General features: G+C 61.0%; 2 protein-coding genes across 4 annotated transcripts in view; one reads left to right on the top strand and one right to left on the bottom strand.

Moving 5' to 3' along the window:
- The window catches only part of NDUFA11 (NADH:ubiquinone oxidoreductase subunit A11), a 57,534-nt gene extending 46,552 nt beyond the window's left edge, over positions 1 to 10,982 (bottom strand). For 2 of the 3 annotated variants that reach the window (XR_014241430.1, XM_082380673.1), the window contains exons 1-3: positions 10,586 to 10,982; positions 6,524 to 6,616; positions 6,289 to 6,411 (exon numbers count right to left, since the gene is read on the bottom strand). Coding sequence is in view for 2 of the 3 variants with exons in the window: in XM_082380673.1 (XP_082236799.1) it covers positions 6,289 to 6,411; positions 6,524 to 6,616; positions 10,586 to 10,682 (313 nt within the window). In the remaining variant the exon portion in view is untranslated. Of the gene's footprint in view, positions 1 to 4,685; positions 4,869 to 6,288; positions 6,412 to 6,523; positions 6,617 to 10,585 lie in introns of those variants that run through there. The other variant, XM_082380672.1, reaches the window with a different exon arrangement.
- An 804-nt stretch (positions 10,983 to 11,786) lies between these two features.
- Positions 11,787 to 15,119, top strand: VMAC (vimentin type intermediate filament associated coiled-coil protein). The gene is made up of 2 exons (XM_082380302.1): positions 11,787 to 12,043; positions 13,218 to 15,119. The coding sequence occupies exons 1-2, from the start codon at positions 11,853 to 11,855 to the stop codon at positions 13,534 to 13,536; spliced, it is 510 nt and encodes a 169-aa protein (XP_082236428.1). The 5' UTR covers positions 11,787 to 11,852; the 3' UTR covers positions 13,537 to 15,119.
- The last annotated feature ends 757 nt before the right edge of the window (positions 15,120 to 15,876 follow it).

Genomic DNA, 15,876 nt, shown 5'->3' with positions numbered 1-15,876 from the left:
CCCACCAGAACCCAGGCAGGAACCCTCGGCTCTCCCTTCCCCGAGACTCCACCCTCCAGTCTCCTCCTCGCTCGTTCTACCCTCCCCTTGGTGTGAGGACCCTGTGGCCTGGCAGTGGGTGCCCCGAGGCACTCAGGGCCCCTGCTCCCTCCTGGAGCAGCCCTTTCCGGGGTGCTCAGACGGGCCAGGACCCGAAGCGCCTGCTATGGTGGACGCAGGATGGATTCCAAGGTGTCTGCCCTGACTTGCTGTGTCCACCTGGGAACATGCCAGGCTTTGGCCCTTCCTCTCTCTGGCTGGGTTTCGCGTCACCTTGGTTTTCTCTCTCGAGCATGGTTTTGTGTAAATCACTCTTATTCATTTACATGTTTCCTCATTTTACTGTTTTTTTTTTTTTTTTTTTTATTACTGTTTTACTATTTCTTCCTCCAGACCAAAGGCCGAGTTCCAGGAAGGCGGGGGCCTCGCCGGTCTTGCTGGCTGATGGGATCCCAGGCCCGAGTCTCCGCCTGACACACGTAGGTGCTTGGTAAACACTTGTAAGTCTTGCCTTCGAGACCCTCACAACACGGATGGTTCCTACCTGTCCCTGCCTCCCCCCACCCCACAGCAGCCATCATCTTTGGGGGTGAAGTGAGTGGGACCCCGCCCAGAGCAGGGCTGGGCCACGTATTTACAGAGCCCTGCTGTGTTCCTAGGCTGGGTGCTGACATAACAACCAGGATATGTCCCATGCTCCACTAAACAGTACACAGGAGGATGATGGGGGATTTGGAAGCTGGTAAGTGTGATGGACAAAAAGAGAAGAGGGTAAACGGCGTGTGGGGCGCTGCGGGCTGGGCGGGGCACCATTTCAGTGGCGTGTCAGGGAGGCTTCAATGAGGAGGTGACATTTGAACTGAGAACTGAAGGAGGTGAGTTGGTAAGTTGCAGGGGACATCTGCGGGGAGAGAGGTCCAGGCAGACGTCACAGCCCGTGCAAAGGCCCTGGGGCAGGACCGTGCCTGGCGTGTTGGAGGAACAGTGAGGAGGCCTGTGTGTCTGAAGCAGAGTGAGCGAGGGGGAGAGAGGGAGGAGGGGAGGGCAGGGAGGGGACAGGGCAGGTCGTGCAGGACCTTGTGGGCCGCAGGGAGGACTTGGGCTTTTACCCCCAGGGAGGTGGGAGCCCTGGAGGGCTGTGGGCAGAGTGGGGACATGACCTGACTCTGGTGCTGCCACTAGCTATTGTGGGGAGGACAGAGTGGGGGCGAGGGTGGAGCCAGAGACCAGGATGGGGGTGAGTACCCGGGTCCAGGTGGTGCTGATGGAGGCCGGACCCGGGTGGGAGCTGCGGAGGGAGTGAGATGTGGGCACACCCAGGATGGGCTCTGAAGGCAGAAGGGTGTGAAAAGGGGTGAGAGGGCAGAGGACCAGCCTGCAGGTCCAGCAGGGGCAAACGGCAGGCCTGTGGGGCCTCCTCGAAAGCGCTGTGTGTCCTCCAGCCCACGTCCAACATAACTTTTTACAGGAATTTGTGACAGTATAATTTTGCTTTTAAGATCACTTGGCCGCGAGAACACCTCCCTTGTCCCACTGGGCTGCTTTTGTTCCTGCCACGGCGACCACACGGGAAGTCTTTCAGAGACAGTCTATAATGCTCTTTGCCAAAAATAGCTATAATAATAAAAGAACTAACACTGGGGACTTCCCTGGTGGTCCAGTGGTTAAGACTCTGCACTTCCAATGCAGGGGGTGCAGGTTTGATCCCTGGTCGGGGAACTAAGATCCCGCATGCCATGCTGTGAGGCCAAAAGAATAAATAAAATAAAATAAAGAACTAACACTGAGTGCCTGCTGTGAGCCGGGCCCTGTGACGTCACCTCTTGGCACCTCAGTTTCCTCATCTGTAAAACAGGACTAATGTGAAGAGCTCACTCCCGGGGCTGTTGTCAGGATTCAACAAGCCCACAAAATGACAGCAACATCACCATCGACAAATGGGCCCTGCTGGCAGGTGGCAAGGGCTCAAAGGGTTTTCTCCTTTTGTCTTACTTAGATGGCTCACATTTTCTCGGCTTGCAAAGAGCTCAGAGACCCGGCCCGGCCTGGAGGGCTGGGTCAGTCCTTGCAGCTTTGTCCCCACTGGCAAGTGTCCCCAGGGCTAGGGTCCTCGGGGAGGGAGCGCCCCACCACTGCCCCCAGGCCTGTATCGCTCACCTGCTGTGCCCTCTCCCAGGCCTTTGATCTTGCTCTGTCCTCTGCCTGGGACACCCTTCCCCTTTGTGCACGTCTGGAAAGACCTCTTCATGCCCAGGTCCTCCCTTCTCTGCCTCATCCAGGAAGCCCTCCTATTGCCCCCTCCCTTCGCTAGTCCAGACTGTCTGGGGCTGGGGGTGGCTTCGTCGAGGCGGGGGATGAGTGTCTCTGGAAAGGTCCTCCACTGCCCCACGTGGGGGCTGCTGTGGCAGGACGTGGGGTTCCAGGTCGAGGAGGAGGGGAACTGGATCCGCTGGACAGGGGCCGTGCCCCGGGGCCCGTGTGTGGGGCGATGCGGGCCCCTCACAGCCTAGTACATAACGGCTGAGGGGTCTGGGGCTGCCTGGAGCCCGGGGAGCAGCTGCTCCCTCCTGCCCCATGCTGGGGGGGCCGGGGCCGTTGCTGGGGGCACTGCTCCAACGCTGGCCGCCGGCCCGCAAAGGGCTGGGTGGGCGGCAGCGCGGCCCTGGCCTGAGCTAGAGGGGAAAACCGAGGCCTGGAGGTGGGCTGGGGCTGGCTGGCCGTGAATGAGCTCTTCCTCCGCTCCATGGGCCCTTGGACCCGGCACAGGGTTTGGCCGTTAGGACAGTGGGGGCTGAGGAAGGGTGTAGGGGGGAGGGGGGGCCTGGGTAGATCTGGTTCTGGAAGCTACTGCTGTGAGAGGGCTGGGAAGTGACCAGCTGCGGGGCCTTGAACAGGTCCTCCCGGCTCCAGCCCTTGGCGGCCCCGATGACGATCACAGGCCCTATTTACGGTGACGACGGGGCCACGCTACCAACTCGCCACCAACTCAGAGAACCTGTCGCCCCTGCTGCCCCGGGGCGGGACAGGCGGGAAGCCGTGAAAGGAGGGAGAGGCAGGCAGCAGGGATGGAACTTGACTTCTCCGCGGTCGGGGCAGGGCCACCGTGCCGGGGACCCGGGGTGGACCGAGCATGGTGGGCTCCGTCCCCTGCCAGCCACCGCAGGGACAGACCAGGCTGGTGCAGGAGCAGGGGACCCCGGCCGCCGCCTAGAGGGCAGGGAAAGGGCGCTTCCATGGGGTGTAGCTATTTTCCCTCTTCAGGGAACATCTCTGAGGGAGGGACCCGGTCATCCCCACTTCCCAGGTGGGGAAACGGAAGACAGAGCCAGGAAAGAACCAAATGTTGGGTTTCGAACGCAGGTCTGGGAGCCCAGAGCCCTCTTGGGCCCTCCCCTCCCAGTCCATGGGCCGGTGGGGCATCTCCACCCTCTCTCAAAGACCCCCAAGTCCAGGCTCGGGTAGCTAGGCCTGGACACGACCCCGAGCCGGTGGCCGGTCCCAGGCCGCATGTGGACGCTGGCGCCCACTCCCTGGAGGGCATGCTGGATGAGAGGCTGTGTCAGCGTGGAGAGGCTCAGTGTGGCAGGTGGGGAGGCTGAGGGGCCTGGGCTGGGAGGGACCTGAATGGTTGTATGGCGACTGGGGGCATAAGGAAATGGCGGTGAGGCCAGCCCAGCCAACGGCCGTGGGGCTGGGGCCCTGTGCTCTGCTTAACACCCGGATGAGTTATTAGCTGGGGTGGACAAAGGAGGAAAGCAAGGCTCCAAGCTTGGCTTTCAACCACATCCAGGCCCCCAAGAGAGGAGGAAGAGGAAGGAGGAAGGGGAAGGAGGGACGGGCCACACACCAGGGAGGGGGTGCGTGAGGGCTGCGACCAGCCTGGCCTGCTCCTGCCGCCCCCGGGCCACCTGCAGCGCCCAGACCCCTGCCAGGACCTGACCCCACCCTCACCCGACCCTGCTCCCTAGGGTGGGGCCCGGAGAGCCCTAATTTATGGCCCATCGAGGTATGCTGGAACATGCCGGGCCTTCCTTTCTGGCTTCCAGGAAGAACTGAGCCAGTTGTGCAGAAAGCCCGGGGCCAGGCCGTGCCAGCATTCCGGAGCCACCTAAATCACCAGGCCTGACAGGCAGCAGCGGGCGGGGACCTCGAGTCCCTCTTCTCGTTGTTGCCGTGGGCGCCTGCCCTGAGGGCTCCCGGTGGCCTGTCACCCACCTGTCGGACGGGGACAAGGCTCCGGGGCCAGGCCGTCCAGGGCTCTCTGCTCCAACACCCAGGAATTTGGAAACAGGCCGTGCATGGGGCCTGGGTGTGTTTTCCACATGCTGTTGGCTTTGGGGGGAGGCCCAGAGAGGGGCCTGCAGGGGGGGCCGTAGGAAGGGCTGTGGGCAGCAGGGCCCAGTTCCGCCCCCCCCGCCCCCCATGGGCTCCCGCCCGCCAAGAGAACAGGCCGAGGCCCGCGGGCCCCTGCCCGACGCCTGCTCCCTCCTCTGGGCCCGTCAGGCACAGACCCAGATGCCGTATCTCCTGCCGCTTCCTCACTCCTCCAGCATCCGCCCTGCGGCCCTCACCAGCGCTGGCCTGTCACCCAGCCCTCCCCAGACAGGGCTGCACCCCAGAGAACAACGGAGCAGGGGAAACTCACACAGACATACACACAATTTATTATTTTTAGACGAATTTCAACCTGCCCAAAGTCCCAGGAGGCAGCAGGGCTCACACCTTGGGCTCTGCAAACACCTTCCAGCCCTCCAGCTGGCCCATCTTGACCAGGGCGGCCGTAATGCCCATGTACGCACAGGCGGCAGCTCCAATCCCGTAGCTGTGGGCTGTGAGAGCGGGGAGGCTGGCGTCAGGCACACGCGCAGGTGGCTCACCCATGCCCACCCGGGGCGCCGGCAGTGACCGCGAGAGGACGGCCCCCACTCCAAGCTCGGGTGGCTGGGACGAGCCCCCAGGCCCCCGGCCTTTGAAGACGGGCGTGGAAACTGAGGCAGGGATGAGGGAGGAGGGAGGCAGCAGTCCAGGCTGCTGGGTCCGGGGGCGGGAGGGGACGGATGGCGTGTTGGTGGGTCTCAGCTCGTGTCCTGGCTGAGCCTACCCTGTGGTCCGGGGAGCGGAGAACACAAGACGCCTGTGGCCTGAGAGTGGCCGCAGGGAGGGGGTCTGCCTGCTGGGCGCAGGGCTCACACCCCCATCGCAGGCTCAGGGGCGCTGGTCAAACCCAGACCCCAGCCAAGGTCTCGAAGCGAAGGCCAGGAGGGCGCGGGCCTTCTTCCTCGGCATCCTCCCTCTCTGCCCAGCTGGAACCGTCCACGGAGCACTCCCGGGCTGCTGGGCCCCAGGCCCAGCGGTTTATCTGCGTGTGGCCTCCGCCTGCCGCGCGCCCCGCCCCGCCCAGGCGAGAAGAGCCGTCTGCTTCCTATTCCAGGCGGCTCCACTGTGCAAGGCTGGCCTGGGGCCCGGCCCGCCTCCCACTAGGGAAGCATCCTAACTCCTGCTTCCCGGGTGCCCTCGGGCCACCTCATGCCCCCTCGGAGCCTCAGTCCCTGCATCTGTAAAGTGGGGATGGTGAGAGCGGCTCCCCTGCAGGGCCCTGGGTGCTGGGAGAGGGGCGGCAGCTCCAAGGCCAGCCCCACCTACTCCGTGCGTGCTCAGGGGCCGGCGGGGGAGACAGGCGGCGACCTCGTGTTCTCTGACAAGACGCGGCAGACAGAGGAGAGAGATATGAAGCGAGGGCGGGTGGGGGCCAGGATCACATGCCTTGGATCGTACGTGGGGGGTTAGAACAGCGAGAGGGGCCGCCGTGCTGACATCTGGGGGAAGGGTGTTCAGGCAGAGGGCACAGCCCATGCCGAGGCCCTGGGGCAGGACCGTGCCTGGTGTGCAGGGGGCACAGCAAGGAGGCCACGGGGCTGGAGCAGAGCGAGCGAGGCGGCGAGGGCAGGGAGGGGACGGGTACAGTCCGCGCGCGGGGCCTCGGGGGCCATGCCAAGTGTCACAGGCAGCCACGGGAAGGCGAGAGGGTGTGGCGAGGTGGGCGCGCGGTAGCTGTCTGGGCAGCAGCGGCTGAAACCACTGCTACGCTAGCCGGTGGCCAAGATTCAAAGGTGCTGGGAGCTCTCAGGGCAACAGCCGGCTCCGCAGCTGGACACGCGTTCTGCCTGCCCGCCGCCCCCACGGGGCCCAGGCCCAGGAGACAAGAGAGGGAGGAGGGGTGGCAGAGGTCAGGGGCGCAGGCTCACTCACTGCGCGCTCCCAGGGTCAAGCCTCCGGCGCAGCCTCCGAGGAAGTAGTTGAGAGGGTCGTCAGGCTTCTCGCGGACCTGGGCACTGATGCAGGAGGTGAGGCCGAATATGGCACCGATGGCGGCTGTAGGGGCGGAGGGGAGGGATGGGCCCTGAGTCTGAGTCAGGGGCCCAGACCAGCGCTGGGAGGGCCCCCGAAGGAGAAGCCCAGTCGCCGGGCGGGCTCGCTCGCTCACCTGCGGTAAACGTGTACCGCCCTGTCCTCGCCACTCCGTCCAGGAAGGAGGACGGGGTCTGGAGCGCCACGCTGTAGGCGGAGACAACGAGGCCTGTGGGCAGAGAGGGCGGGGAGGGAGTCAGACCCGGGCCCTGGCTGGGGGCAGGCCCCTCCCCATCCCACAGTGACTGCTCCCTTCGTGCTCACGGCAGCCACCAAGGCGGCTCCTGGCGCCACTGCTTGGCCCAGGAGGGGCGGTTTCAGGGCTCACCCGGGGTCCCACAGTCGATGAGCTGGGGCCCAAACCTGGCTCCGAGTCCTGGGCTCTCACCCGCCCCCTCCAGCCCCCAGGCATTCCCCCACCAAGGCCTGTAGAGTGCCACCTGCATCCCCCTGCCCTCGCTGGCCCCCCGCAGGGCACCAGCCCAGCACACGGCCTCCGCAAGGATGGGCTGGGGCCTTGGTGGCCTTGGTGGCTGCGCCGGCACCCTGGCCCTGCTCCCCACTCCCATGCCAGGCTCCATCCTCCCACAGGGCCCAGGGTTCCTTAGCAGAGGCTTGGAGGCTCGCTCCAGGGCCACCACGCCTCTTCCTCGCCACTTCCTCGCCACCTCCGGGCCCGTCCCTCGCCCCTGGCTGGCTCAGCCTTGCTACTCTCGTCAGCTCTTACATCTCTGCCACCGCCCCGGCTGCCCTGCCCCTGACGTTGGCTTTTACGTGTGAGGGGCCCTGGTGGGGTCCAGGCCTGGAGCCAAGTGCCAGGTGGGCAGCCAGGCCCAAGGTTCTAGCCTGGGGCATCCTGAGGGAACGCTGACCTGGGCCGTGTGTGGGCCTGGGGTAAGGCTGGGGCAGCCTCAGGCAGCCTCCCCAGCCAGACCCTCTTCGGTGGACATTAGACCAAAGCCCAGCTGGCTGGCTCCAACACGGGGCTCCCCACCCTCCAGCTGACCCTGCTCGGGGCAGACAATGCACCCCTCCTCTCCCGACAGACCACCAGGGTGAGCAGGCCGCCAGCACAGACCTCCTGGGGCCAGCCCACCCCAGACAAAACACAACTGCCACCTGCAGGGCGGCAAGGGCACCCACCGCCCCATTCACCCTCCTCGGGGCCCAATAGGCTCAGTCCCCTCTGATCCGTCGCTTCGTGGTGGGGCGGGGGGGTGTCCTCAGAAAGGCAGAGCGACTTGCCCGATGCCACCTGGCAGAGCAGCCTGGAAGCCAGAAGGGTCTGACCCAAAGGCCAAGCGCCACCTTCACCGATGCCCCAGGGATGTGGGCCCCGCCAGGTCCCCAAGCCTGCAGCTTCTGGAGACCTCACAGCTTGCGTGCAGCCCTCACGTGACCTTCCTGGCTGAGCAGCGTTCCCCCCCAGCCCTGGCTGGGGTTCAGCTCACCAGAGCTGTGGGGAACTTTTCACACTGCACAGCGGGGGTAACCTTGAGAGCAACCCCGAGGAGGGCCAAGACGGCCACCCCACTTCCCAGGCAGGGAAACTGAGCCCCAGGGACGACAGGAAAAGAGCCACATATACAGAAGGCTCCCTCACGCAAAGCGCCCGCCTGGGGACTCTCCAGATCGAATCCCTCCTGATCCCACGATGAACCCTAGTGTCCCTGCTCCCCTCAGAGCGGCTGAAGGCTGGGAAGTGGGGAGGGGGCCGGAGTCTGGGGCTCCCCCAAGCCTGCACGGCCTGCCCTGGCCCAACAAACCCCTTTCCTCAGTCATTCTGTCACACGTCCCCACGCCCAAACCCCACCTTGTAAAGAGGCTGAATCAGAGGGGGCTCCCCATCCTGCCTGGGACCTGGGGAGGCCTGATCTCCAGAGCCGGGCCGGGAACGAGGAGTGAAGACCCCTGCACAGGAACCACTGACAAGATTCACTGACGGTTCCCAAACCCAGTCAGGCAGTGAGTCCTGGCGGGGGAACCTGATCGGCCTCACCCCCAGTTGCCTGCGGTCCTGGCTGAGGGACGCCCAGTTCACAGGCCACGTGGGACACAGAGTGCCCCACAATCCCAAGACCCCTCAGAAGTCCTTTACCTGTGAGCGGATGACCTGGAAGGCGCCGGACTACCCCAGGGTCAAGGACCGGCCCCCTCCGCCCAGCAATCATTCAGCAGGTGACGGGCCAGCCCGCCCCCCCGGGAGCCCACCTCCACTCGAGAGTCTCTACTGACTCGGCCCCTTCCACAGGCTCCCGTCACCCCTTCAAAAGGCCCCGCCCCAGCCCCTCCGCCTGCCCCTAGTTCCCCCTCAGCCTCCTGAAGTGACCGCCTGACACGGTGCACGTTCATTCATTCACAGACTGTAACTGTGGGCCCGCATACATTCATTCACTCATTTACTGTGTACCTTCCCTCACTCATTAATTCATTCACAAGTCACTCATTCATTCATTCCTAGTTACTGCCCTGCCTTCCTCCCTTCCTTCCCTCACTCATTTGTTCCTCCGCTTACTGTGTTCCCACAGGCCGCTGGGCTGGGCTAGAGCCTGGCTCCCTGCCCTCCAGGGGCTCACCATCCCCGGGAAGCCAAGCGTGAAACGAGTTCCCTGGGTGGAGGGCTGAGGGGCGGCAGGGATGGAAGGAGCGGGGAGGTGAGGGAGGATCCAGGAGCACGTTTAACCAGGTCCTGAGTGTTGAGTGGAGTTGGCCAGTGAGAGAATGCGGGCGGGCAGAGTGAGTGACACACGCACACAGCGACGCCCTCGAAGACCCCTGGGGCCCCTGCAGGCCTCCTGGAAGCCAGTGACCACCCCCAAAACTGAGTCTCTCCACGACCACCCGACATAGTGCCTCTGTCAAAGGTTTCCACCTACACCCCCTCAAACACCCTCCAACAAGCCCCCTCCAGGCTCCGTTCAAGCAGACGCCACAAAACCCATCCCCTGGGGCTCCCCCTTCAGCCTTCCTGAAGACTCTTCATGAGGACCCTGGAGGCGCATTCCTTGCCCCAGTCACCCCCAGGAGCAGACCGGGATTTGCAGCCCGGCTCCCAAAGACCCCCGGGCAGTTCATCCACCTCTCTAACCTTCAGTTTCCGCCTCTCAGAAATGAAGATGATAATGGTGCCTCTAACTAAATATGCAGAAAATGGTAGCGATGACTAGGTCCTAATGCAAAGCCTCTCAGTGCAGACTCAAATTCTGCCAGGCCCTGTTGTAGGAGCTGGAGATACAGAGGTGGCCCCCAAACCCATCATACCTATGTCTCACACTGAGATTGGGAAGGAGACTAGAAGAGGTGAGACTCCAGGGTCTCACCTGCAGGGGACTGCCAGGGCTGTGGTTCCCTCAGATTCCCCCAAGGCTACCCTTATGGTAGCTGCTGAGTCACTTCATTTAGCATCTCCGCAGCGCCCCTAACACCCCTCTGGTGGCCCCCAATAAAAGTTTCAGATGTCTCTGACCACCCAGTTCTCCTGGATCCTACAAAGACCTCATCCCACTCCAGAACCTTCTCAAACTTCTGCCTTCAGACACCTCAGTAATAACCCACGATCCTCCCAAATTATCTCGAAGACACTCAGTTGTAGTCTCGGAACCTTTGACCAGCTTCTTTGACCCCGATAATGGCCCCGTCCCACTCCACCACTTCCCACTCCATCACTTTCCCAGAGCCTGGTGAGCGTTTCAACAATAACCTCAAAATGCCAGCACCCAGGGATTTTGACGACCCCAGTGACCAGCTTGTCCCATATACCACGACCTCCCAGGGCCCTCCAACCCTGTCACACCCATCCCCCCACAACGTCTATCTCACACCAGCGGTCCCCATGGCCGGCTCAGACACCCCGACGATGGTCACGTACCACTCCGCGAGATTCCCAGCCCCCATGGGACCCCCTCGGACTGCTCCCAGTGACCCTATGACCTCTCTGCGCCCTGTGAGTTAGTCCGACACCCCCACAAAGTCTATCTTGTTCGAGAGCCCCCAGCGTCCCAAGGCCGCCCCAGACACCCCGACGATGACCACTGCCACCCCGCGAGATCCTCAGCCCCTCCAGGACGCCCTCGGACAGCCCCCAGTGACCCGATGGCCTCCCTGCGCCCTCCGCCCTGGGGACCCGACCGGCGCTCACCCGTGGCACCACCGATACTGGTGGTGGCGTAGGTCTTGCGGTGGCACTCGGTACCTTCGGGGATGTCCCAGTACTGGTGAAGAAGCCTCTTAGCCATGACGGAACACCCCGGGCCCCGCACCGCAAGACGCCCCAGCTCCCAGCGCCCAAGGGCGGACGCCACTGACTCCCGCGAGACTTCCTGGGCGGCGCGCTCAGCCTCTCTTCCGGGCGGGACGGCAACAAGCGAGCAACTTTATTGAGCGCCGCGGACGTGGACACGGGTCGCGCTCAAGCGCTGGAATCGGGACTGGCGTAAAGGAAGAGCGCGCGCAGCGCTGGCCGATTTCTGGAGGGGGAAACTGAAGTCGACCAGGATCAGTGAAGGCAGATGTCGCTAGTTCAGTTCAGCTGGTCCTGGGTCAGGAATGGTTTGACTCCCGGAGGTGGGGCCTAACTAGGGGTGGGACTATCAAAGGTACTAGGCCTATCCACATGCACAAACGAGACCGCGGGGCCGTACTCCACTTGATAGGAGAGAGACGTCATTATGGGGCGGGACGTGGCGGGATGTGGCCACTCCCAGCGCCAGAATCTGTGGGGAGGCTTGGTCACGCCCAGTGGCCAGTCTTAAGCCGGAGTCCGAACAGCGTGCGACTATTTGGGGGCGTGGTCAGGTTCAGGGGCTTAACGCGAAAGTGTCCAATCCCAGTGCTCGGATTCTTAGCGCGATGTGGTCTGTGCCCAGTTTGTGGCTAGTCCAACCCCTGGGCGGGATGAAGAATGCTCTAGTCTTGGGGCGTGGCCAGAGCCCAAACATAACCTGAAGGGCACTTGACCAATCCGGAGCTGTACGATTGCCTAAGGCGCAGGAACGCGGCCAATGAGAGAAGCGCAGCCTGTTCCACCAACCCGGCGCGTTAGCTTCTAAGTGGGGGTGGGGTGGGGGTGGGGTCTGTTTCGAGGGAATGACCAATCCTGTTGCCAGAGCCCGAACTGGGGCGCCGCCAGAGGACAAGGCCAACCTGGGGGCGTGGTTTGTTAAGACCTTGGCCAATCTTGGAGTTAGGCCGGGCTCAGGGGTGGAGTTTTGAGTTGCCGGAACCGGCGAGGGTGTTTGGGTTTGAGGAGGGCGAGACCCAGCCCTGGGGGCGGAGCCTAGCAGTGATCGCGGCCAATCACGCCGAAGCCCTGAACAAACCGCTGGGGGCGTGGCCCCCGTGGGCGTGGCCCGGGCCGGTTCCGGGCCGCCCGTGGGCGTGGCCGGGCCTGGACCGTGGCCGGGGCCATGTCAGCGCCGCCGCCCCTGCAGATCCGCGAGGCGAACGCACACCTGGCTGCGGTGCACCGGCGCGCGGCGGAGCTGGAGGCGCGGCTGGACGCGGCCGAGCGCACGGTGCGCACCCAGGCCGAGCGCCTAGCCCGCCACGACCAGCAGCTGCGCGCCGCCCTAGACGAGCTGGGCCGCGCCAAGGACCGGTGAGGCTCGGGGTCGGCCACATGGACTTCTCGGAGGAGGTGGGCGGAGGCAGAGCCGAGACTGGAAAGGAGGACCGGCAGGGGAAATCGTGTGCATTCACGTGGACCCGGACTACTGGTGGGATTGGAAAAACAAACACCAAAATACTTGACTTAGTTTTCACTATGTAAAGTTGAGAGATGTCATGCAAGTGTGGGTATCTAACTTAAACAGGGTCCATTTTACCACTAGGCAAAATCGGCTGGTCCTGAGTGGTGCAGGGACCACCAGCCGCCTGATGTAGGTACTGGAGCCATGGCAGGTTCTTGAGGAGGGGAGGATGGGATGATATCAGCAGTTTTGAAGAGTCCCTCTAGCTGAGGGTTGAAAGGGATGAGACAAGTGCCCAGGGAGGAAGGTGGTGCTGAGGACCGGGTGGGAAAAAATTCAGAGCTGGTTGGATTCATTACTTCATCTTTACTGAGCATCTACTATGGGCCAGGCACTGTGCTGGGTATTAGGGCACATCAGTAAGACCTATGCAGCCCTGCCCTCAAGCAGACACATTGTTAGGCAGTTCCAATATGGGGTGATTGGGTGTGTGTGATGGAGGGCCACACGGCTCCGAGGGGGCCCAGAGGGAAGGCTTCCTGGAGGGGGGGCCATCTAAGCTGAACAACAAATAGGAAAAGATGTAGGGGACAAGGGAACTGCAGGAAGAGCTACGGGGATGGATGAGGGAGTGTGTTAGTCTGCTGAAGTTGCCGTTAAAGAATACCACAGACTGGGTGGCTTAAACAACAGCAAATCATTTCTCACAGTTCTGGAGGCTAGGAAATCCAAGATCAAGGTTCTGACAGATTCAGTTCCTTGTGAGGGTCCTCTTCCTGGCTTGCAGATGGTCATCTTCTCACTGTGTTCTCACGTGGCACAGAGAGAGCGCAAGCTCTCTGGTGTGTCTGTTCTTATAAGGAAACCCTCATGACCTCATCTAAACTTACTTCTCAAGGCCCCATCTCCAAGTACTATCACATTGTGGCGTAGGGATTCAATCTATGAATTCGGGGAGGGAGGGACACAGACATTCAGTCCATAATAGGGGGGATTTACCTGACAGGGATGGAGGTCGGGAGCAGGGGAAGAGAACCTCTGGCTCCCCCGTGCCATAACTGTCCCGTCTTGCCTTCCTGCCAGTGAAATTGCCACTCTCCAGGAGCAGCTGCTGACCTCCGAGGCTACTGTCCAGAGTCTGCAGGCTGCCGTGTGCCAGAGGGACAAGCTCATCAGGCAGCTGCAGCCCCGGGCTGAACTGCTGCAGGACATCTGCCGCCGCCGGCCACCCCTGGCTGGGCTGATGGCCACCCTGGCTGAGGCTGAGCGCCTGGGGCCCCTGCCGGCCAGTGACCCCAGTCACCCACTCCCTGGTGGGCCCAGTTCACCCCTTGCCAACAGTACTGGGGAGGAAGAGGACAGGGACCACCTCCAGCCTGCTGTGTTTGGGACCACTGTGTGAGTCCCAGAGAGTAGATTCCAGAATGGAGAAAGAGGACCCCTACGGGGACTTTTTCCACTGCTGTGGGTGTCCTTGGGGGTCACCAGTACCCCAGAGAAGACCCCATGGCAGAGCCATAATCCTGTCCAAACGTCAGAACCTGCTAAAGAGTCATAGGTTTCAGATGGGCGGCCTGTAGGCCAAATGCAGATGTTGAACCCGGAGAGAAGTTTTTCTTTTTTTAAAAACAAAACTTTGAATCAATCAATCACCCTTGTTGGAGAACTGGCAGTGCTGACACAAAAATTTGGATTTCTAGCTTCAGACTGGGCCGTGCCTGCCTGGATCTGAGTCCAGGGCACCCTCTTTAGTGAGTGTGAGTTTCAGGCCCCACATGTCTCTTAGGGCCAGATGTCTGGCCCCTGAAGCATCTGAGTTTGAGACCTCTCTTTTTCTGGCGGAGGCAGATGATTTGAGTTTCTCTCCCTCTTTTCCCATTGCCCTGATTTTTGTTCCTCCCGAAGCATTCCCCATCCTAAAGCTTTTTCTTATTCTTCATCTCAGTCCAGAATTGTGAGCCTCAACCCTCAGGCCATTTTGCATTGGTTATATGAAGACAAAGTTTTTTTGTTTTTTGTTTTTTTTGAAGACAAAAGTTTTAATCCTAGATTTTTTCCCCCTAATTCTATCCTTCCCTCAACCCAGGGAAGAGTGTGCATGTGGGATGTGCTGAGATGTCTGCAGCCAGGCTTTGCTGCCCAGGCAAACTCGGGCATCCCATAAGCTTTTCTTGAGAGCGTCCTGCCTCAGGGTCTTTACACTGGCTGTTCCCTCTGCCTAGAATGCTCTTCCCCCAGCTGTCACATGACTAGCTCCTTGTCACTCAGGTCTTTGCTCAAACGTCACTTCCTCCCAGAGGCCTTCCCCGACCACCTTATTGGAAGTCATTCTTCTCCACTCCACCCCCATTGCCTCATTTTATTTTCTTTATGTAACTTCTTACCATCAGAGTGGAAGCTCCATGAGGGCAGGGTTTTTGTTCTCTGTTTGTCACCAGTGGCTGGCACACCGTGGGACCCCGGTAGGAACAGGATGGGTCTATGGGCCCTGAAGGGAGCCAGGGACCCCAGCACATCCCATGAGGCGCCCCGGCCAGTGTAGCTTTTGCAGCAGCAGCTGGCTCCTTTTTTATATTCCCTAGAGAATCTATTTTTTCACTCCTTATTTCTATGCTGCCCTTCTTGGCCCAAGATATTCGGGGTGCTTTTTTTTTAAAAATCAAAACAAGGAACGCTGTGCCCTTCTCTGCCCAGCCCAAGTGCCTGGCCTGGTACCATGGTAGCTTTTTCCCGCCTCCTGACTCAGGGAATTGTTATACCAGGAACCATGGTGGGGCACAGCCCCTTTCAGCCCGGAAAGCTCAGCGTCCACCCTCAGCCCTCAGGATGGGGCCGCCTGGCGTCTCACAGTGACCCCTCAGTGTGGCAACAATGGCCCGGTTTTCTCCTTTGGACAAATAGGGGTTGGGGGGGTGCTGTTTGTACGAGGCGAAGGCAGGCTGGGGCCTGTCGGAGCTCAAGAATAAACCAAATGATTTCACGGCATTGGTCCTTCCTCCTTTCTTCCTGGTGTGGGAGCTGGAGAGGGGGCTGCTGTGCTGCTCCTGGTCCAGGGTGGGGCCCCGCTGGGTGGGGAGACACAGGTTACAGGCCCGGGAGCTTGTGCCAGGCACTCTACATACACGGTTGTGTCTCATCTCCTCAGCCAACTATGCACGCAGGCATCACCCCATTTTACAGCTGTGCAAAGCAAGGCTCAGAGAGGTAAAGTGAAAAGGGCTTCTGGGTCGGGAAAGCCCCAGCCACTTCCAATTTTTTATTGTTGAAATTCTGATTCTCTTAAAAATGTGGAGATGCCCAAACAGAGCTACAATAGTTGTGGTCACATTCTACATTTTTCTATAAAAAAGAAAATTCGACATTTGTAACCCTCATAAAAATACACAATGGAGTATTTCTTTGCCTACGCAAAGAATTTTGGACTGCAGCAAGCCACAAGTATTTCTGCAGCAGAGCGCCACTGCAGTTTCTCCTAAAACTGATGGTGTTGCAATCAGCTGTAGCTTGAATCGCAGCGCCGGGTGGCTTGTGATCCACGGCTTGGCTTCTGACTGTGGCAGCAACTTTCGACAATACCACTGTGCTGTGTGCAACTGCAAGCTTTGAAAAGCTTCTGATGATCTCTGGGTCTCTGCGGGTGGCGGCGTCCCCAAACGGGGGCCCACGTTTTAAGTCCTGGGAAATCCATTATCATTTTCAATCCTGACTGTTGGTGTAACGCTCTCGGTTGGCAAGATGTCCA

The sequence above is a fragment of the Balaenoptera borealis genome (assembly GCF_965194805.1).
Source record: "Balaenoptera borealis genome assembly, chromosome: 2".
Taxonomy (NCBI): Eukaryota; Metazoa; Chordata; class Mammalia; order Artiodactyla; family Balaenopteridae; genus Balaenoptera; species Balaenoptera borealis.
Note: the sequence above shows the minus strand (reverse complement) of the source record. Positions and strands in the feature narration are given on the sequence as shown.